This window comes from Stegostoma tigrinum, chromosome 11 (genome assembly GCF_030684315.1).
Source record: "Stegostoma tigrinum isolate sSteTig4 chromosome 11, sSteTig4.hap1, whole genome shotgun sequence".
NCBI classification, from domain to species: Eukaryota; Metazoa; Chordata; class Chondrichthyes; order Orectolobiformes; family Stegostomatidae; genus Stegostoma; species Stegostoma tigrinum.
In genome coordinates, this window is record NC_081364.1 from 26,634,137 (window position 1) to 26,640,504 (window position 6,368).

General features: G+C 43.0%; 1 protein-coding gene across 3 annotated transcripts in view; it reads left to right on the top strand.

Annotated features, from left to right (window-relative positions):
- Window positions 1–2,519, top strand: part of fbln2 (fibulin 2) — a 187,020-nt gene extending 184,501 nt beyond the window's left edge. For all 3 annotated transcript variants that reach the window (XM_059649858.1, XM_059649859.1, XM_059649857.1), the window contains one exon: window positions 857–2,519. In XM_059649858.1, coding sequence (XP_059505841.1) covers window positions 857–1,214 — 358 coding nt within the window. In that variant the 3' untranslated portion in view covers window positions 1,215–2,519. The remainder of the gene's footprint in view (window positions 1–856) is intronic.
- Window positions 2,520–6,368: the final 3,849 nt, after the last annotated feature.

The window sequence follows — 6,368 nt, forward strand, 5'->3', positions numbered from 1 at the left end:
CATTGTATTTTAGAAATGACATCGAGCACTAGGTGAGGGTGAAGACATGATTGAGTAGAATGGTACCATGGATGAGGAGTTTCATTAAGCTGGGGAAACAACAGAAACTGGGGCTGTTTTTGACTTGAACAGAGAAGGTGAAAACAGAATATTGAAAGGAGCTGTTCAAAATTGAGAGGGAATTTGATGGAACAGACAGGGAGAAATTGTAACCACTAGCTGGTCAGTCACTAAGCAGAATTCTGAGTTGGAGTACAGATTTAAATAATTGGCAAAAAAATAGGCCAGTGGGGCAATAACGATCTTCTGTGAAAAGTCAGTGATATATTATGATCTGGAATGTATTTCTAGAAAGTTTGGGTCGTAGCAGATTCAATAGTACTTCTCAGAAGATCACTACTTAATAGGGTAGAACATGCTGGGCTGTTGGAAAAGAGATTGGTGATTGTTTCAGACAATTGGCACATGCTTCCTTCAGCACCAACCTATATGTATAAGATTTTGAATAAATTTCAGATCTCCATTTATCCATATGGTCTTAGTGGTCATTTCATATGTACACAGGTTTTGTAACAAAATAAGCTGTTTGTGTAGAAAAGATGCAATGGGTGACTAATTTAGTATGGTTTACTTTGCATTTGGTCAAGCAATCTATACTAATTTGATAATTATGGTCTACAGTCTGTTTTATGATGCTGTATAATGGTAACAATTGCTCCTGATTCTGTAAAGCTTTCCTGACTCTTACACACATTATTCTAAGTTTCTGCACTGATAGGCTTTTGAGCTTTTTCAGGAGGACACTGTATTCTTGTTTCATTATATACATTTAAATAACATGACATTCCCTTCTCAGGCGCTGTGAACGCGTGATGTGTCCCAACTACATGGATTGCCAGAATATGCCAGTCAGAATCACCTACTATCAGCTGACTTTTCCAACCAATGTCCAAGTTCCAAGCACCATATTCCGTATTGCTCCATCACCTGCATATATAGGAGATAGCATTATCTTGACCATCACTAAAGGAAATAACGAAAATTACTTCAATACACGGAAGGTGAATGCTTACACTGGAATTGTGTACGTACAACGGCAATTCATGGAATCCAAAGATTTCCTACTTGATGTTGAAATGAAACTGTGGCGTCAGGGAATGTTCACTTCATTCCTTGCTAAAATTTATGTATTTGTTGCAGCTTATCCTTTCTAAAGCAATCACTGTATCTGTTGTAAATGATATAACTTTATAGCTCAACACTAATATGCCCACGAGGCCAATATACATATTGGGAGGACTTCTGCCTTTTAAGTCCATGAAAGTGAAGCCCCAGCAAATGAATCAATATTGTTTGTAACACATTCATCCAAAATCAAAATCACTTCCAATGAATCTAAAGACAACCTGGGAATTTTATTTGCTGTATGTCTCATTCCTTTCAATCAGATGATATAATTGTATTTGAAAAGTAAATTTATCAGACTGTGTCTAAATGTGGAGCACAGTCTATCTGAATTACATTACTAGATTCATGGGTGCCTAGCCATAATGGTAAATGGGATTAAATTATACAGAAAAGGTTTGACAATCGTATGTATATTCATTTTAAATTCTTTGCCAAGATAATTGCTAAAAGTGGCATATTTTAAACTAAGTTTCAATGGATTCTATAACACCAACAATCACATTGAAGTGAGTCATCAACTGTGTGGGGGCTTAGCGTGACAAAAGATTATGGTTCTTCTATCTTCATATAAAAAAAGGGCATTTTTGATAAAAACAATGGCTACAAACTTATCCTAGGCTGCAATGCAAAACAGCAAAAGCAAATAAGAGGGATGCAAAATAGGTTGCTAATTTACTATCACCGGCTGCACTATTGATCAAAGTAACTCTTAATTTCAATGTTTCGGAAGTGGTTCCTGGAAATAGGATGTGTCCGTGTGGAATTAACTCCTAAGGTCTTAAGTTCATTGACTGGTTACATACCTTACGTGGCTTCACTAGTTGAATTCAATTTCTTTTTATACTATTCTAGCCAACTCTAATTTTGAATAGATTTCTGGCCTTCAAGGGGCTTTAGATCTTATTGTACTGCAGATCATGTAAAAGATGTTGAAATAAATTGGTTGTGCAAGAATCAGTAATATTTTGCACAAAACCACAATGCTACAATGAAAACGTAAACTGGAATGGATTTGGTCTTTTGTTTTACTAAAACCAGCTTTATCAAATAATCATGATTCTGGTGCTATAAAAAGCATTTTCCTGTCTCAGCCTTTGTTTCATGCCTTATTAAGCACAACTGATATTTACTTAAAATGTACAGCAAATCCAAAGGCTAAAATGTTTACACATTTTCTAAATATGTAATTTTGGAACTTGAGACTATTTGTTGTCATATGAAAGTTTGTCTGTATTCCTAACCCTCAAAGGGTTAAATGTTGCCATTCTCAGCCATGTAGCCATGTAATGACCTTTAAATAAATATGGACATAGGTTTCAAATAGAAAATAAAGTATGTCTTTATATAAATGTTTATGCTATTTGTTAATATTTTCCACAGTGCTCTGTAGATCCCATGGCCTAGATATTCTTTGACTTCCGCAGATGTAAAGTGTGTCCACAATGGCGGGAGGCTCATTCTGTGGTGAAATTGTCCTATGTATTATTTGTAAAGGCTCCACTATAGGTATTCAGTGCTCATGCCTGAAAATAGGCACATGCAGATAGTGGGTGTTACTCCGTTCAAGGCTACTTTCCTAAAATGCCTCGAATTTACCCAGCAAAGGTCTTACTGCATGTGGCCTAATCAATGACTCTAAGGCATTGCCAAAAAGGAAAGTTTATTTAAAAAAAAAAAAATTATGAGCACTCCTCATTACTTCCTTGTTGTCGGCCCTTGCTCAGCCTCATACAAATCTCGTACAGCTCTCCTTCCAGAACCTGCAGGTTGCTGACATGGAGACATGGAATTGGGAAGTTTTGACAGTAAAATATCCACGTATTAGGTCAGTCAGCTATAACAGTTCATTAGGATGACAGCTCTGGTAGAGACTTTGCTATAACCTCAACCATTTGATAATGTGGAAGGCCCACAGCAAGGCTGAAGTGGGAGCTCTGGAAGCAGCAGTTGCAATACAATAGAATGGCTTCAAGCGGACACATGAAGGAACAGCGCCATCAAGTGTGCATATTTTGAGACACTAAGTCGAACAGCCACTGATGTTCTGGTAAGACAAAACGTGAAAGACAGCACTATTCTTGAGAGCAGCAGTGGATTAAGCAAAAAGTAGGATCTTGTAAAATAAGTAAAGTGTAAATCTACAGCACTAACTATATACTTTGTATAACTGTAATGTGGTGTAACATTTTTATCTTAGATAATGGGAACTGCAGATGCTGGAGAATCCAAGATAATAAAATGTGAGGCTGGATGAACACAGCAGGCCGAGCAGCATCTCAGGAGCACAAAAGCTGACGTTTCGGGCCTAGACCCTTCATCAGAGAGGGGGATGGGTTGAGGGTTCTGGAATAAATAGGGAGAGAGGGGGAGGCGGACCGAAGATGGAGAGAAAAGAAGATAGGTGGAGAGAGTATAGGTGGGGAGGTAGGGAGGGGATAGGTCAGTCCAGGGAAGACGGACAGGTCAAGGAGGTGGGATGAGGTTAGTAAGTAGATGGGGGTGCGGCTTGGGGTGGGAGGAAGGGATGGGTGAGAGGAAGAACAGGTTAGGGAGGCAGAGACAGGTTGGACTGGTTTTGGGATGCAGTGGGTGGAGGGGAAGAGCTGGGATGGTTGTGTGGTGCAGTGGGGGGAGGGGACGAACTGGGCTGGTTTTGGGATGCAGTGGGGGGAGGGGAGATTTTGAAACTGGTGAAGTCCACATTGATACCATTAGGCTGCAGGGTTCCCAGGCGGAATATGAGTTGCTGTTCCTGCATCCTACGGGTGGCATCATTGTGGCACTGCAGGAGGCCCATGATGGACATGTCATCTAAAGAATGGGAGGGGGAGTGGAAATGGTTTGCGACTGGGAGGTGCAGTTGTTTGTTGCGAACTGAGCGGAGGTGTTCTGCAAAGCGGTCTCCAAGCCTCCGCTCAGTTCGCAACAAACAACTGCATCTCCCACACAACCAGCCCAGCTCTTCCCCTCCACCCACTGCATCCCAAAACCAGTCCAACCTGTCTCTGCCTCCCTAACCTGTTCTTCCTCTCACCCATCCCTTCCTCCCACCCCAAGCCGCACCTCCATCTCCTACCTACTAACCTCATCCCACCTCCTTGACCTGTCCGTCTTCCCTGGACTGACCTATCCCCTCCCTACCTCCCCACCTATACTGTCTCCACCTATCTTCTTTTCTCTCCATCTTCGGTCCGCCTCCCCCTCTCTCCCTATTTATTCCAGAACCCTCACCCCATCCCCCTCTCTGATGAAGGGTCTAGGCCCGAAACGTCAGCTTTCGTGCTCCTGAGATGCTGCTGGGCCTGCTGAGTTCATCCAGCCTCACATTTTATTATCTAACATTTTTATCTTATCTGTTTTTTGTACCCAATATGTACCTAGGTACTTTGTACCTAAGACGGCACTATGTGTTGCTGACATTGTATACTTTTCACCGTACTCCTGTTCTTTTGTAAATTGAGTACACAAGACAATAAACCTAATTCTAATTCTAACTCACACTACCACTAACTGGCAACTGACAGAGAACTGAGGGAAATTTATGTAACTCAAAAATCCGATGAGTGCATTACAGACAAACAACTCCTGACTGAAAGGGTGGTCACAATGTAATCCAGCAGATCAAGTGCTGAGCAGGAACAACTCTTGACAATAGTGGAATATTTACTGGTGTTTGACCATAGGATGATTCTCCCACAATTAATGGTCAGACAATCTTACAGAAACTCGGATAGGATATTTAGGTATGACAATGTGTGGAGCAAGAGCATAACAATCAGTGTAATAAAATGTGAGGCTGGATGAACACAGCAGGCCAAGCAGCATCTCAGGAGCACAAAAGCTGACGTTTCGGGCCTAGACCCTTCATCAGAGAGGGGGATGGGGTGAGGGTTCTGGAATAAATAGGGAGAGAGGGGGAGGCGGTTCGAAGATGGAGAGAAAAGAAGATAGGTGGAGAGAGTATAGTTGGGGAGGTAGGGAGGGGATAGGTCAGTCCAGGGAAGACGGACAGGTCAAGGAGGTGGGATGAGGTTAGTAGGTAGATGGGGGTGCGGCTTGAGGTGGGAGGAAGGGATGGGTGAGAGGAAGAACAGGTTAGGGAGGCAGAGACAGGTTGGACTGGTTTTGGGATGCAGTGGGTGGAGGGGAAGAGCTGGGCTGGTTTAGGGATGTAGTTGGGGAAGGGGAGATTTTGAAACTGGTGAAGTCCACATTGATACCATTGGGCTGCAGGGTTCCCAGGCGGAATATGAGTTGCTGTTCCTGCAACCTTCGGGTGGCATCATTGTGGCACCGCAGGAGGCCCATGATGGACATGTAATCTAAAGAATGGGAGGGGGAGTGGAAATGGTTTGTGACTGGGAGGTGCAGTTGTTTGTTGCGAACTGAGCGGAGGTGTTCTGCAAAGCGGTCTCCAAGCCTCCGCTTGGTTTCCCCAATGTAGAGGAAGCCACACCGGGTACAGTGGATGCAGTATACCACATTGGCAGATGTGCAGGTGAACCTCTGCTTAATGTGGAATGTCATCTTGGGGCCTGGGATAGGGGTGAGGGAGGAGGTGTGGGGGCAAGTGTAGCATTTCCTGCGGTTGCAGGGCAAGGTGCCGGGTGTGGTGGGTTTGGAGGGCAGTGTGGAGCGAACAAGGGAGTCACAGAGAGAGTGGTCTCTCCGGAAAGCAGACAGGGGTGGGGATGGAAAAATGTCTTGGATGGTGGGGTCAGATTGTAGATGGCGGAAGTGTCGGAGGATGATGCGTTGTATCCGGAGGTTGGTGGGGTGGTGTGTCTTGGGTGGTGGGGTCGGACCCCAGAGAAGACAGCCACACCGAAACACGGCCGCTAACAATCAGTGTGATGGCCAAGTGGTTCAAAAGATAAACAGGATTACATATTGTTATGTAAATTGTGTACCATATGCAACTAAATACTTAGAGCCAATGAGTTCATAAAGATCTTTGAAAAACCACAGATAGAGGTAGCAACAGAATTGTTCCATTATAAAGAGGAAACATGTTTAGTCTTAATCGGCAAGTAATCAAGGTTGATTGAAGCAGCAAGACTTCACTCAACTACAGTAGATTCAGTGACTGGAGTTTTGAAAAGGAGCTTTGTGATATATGGTTTTGCTAGAAGAATTAGTATCAGAAAACAGTTTCTAATTTATGAAAAGGAGTTCAGGAG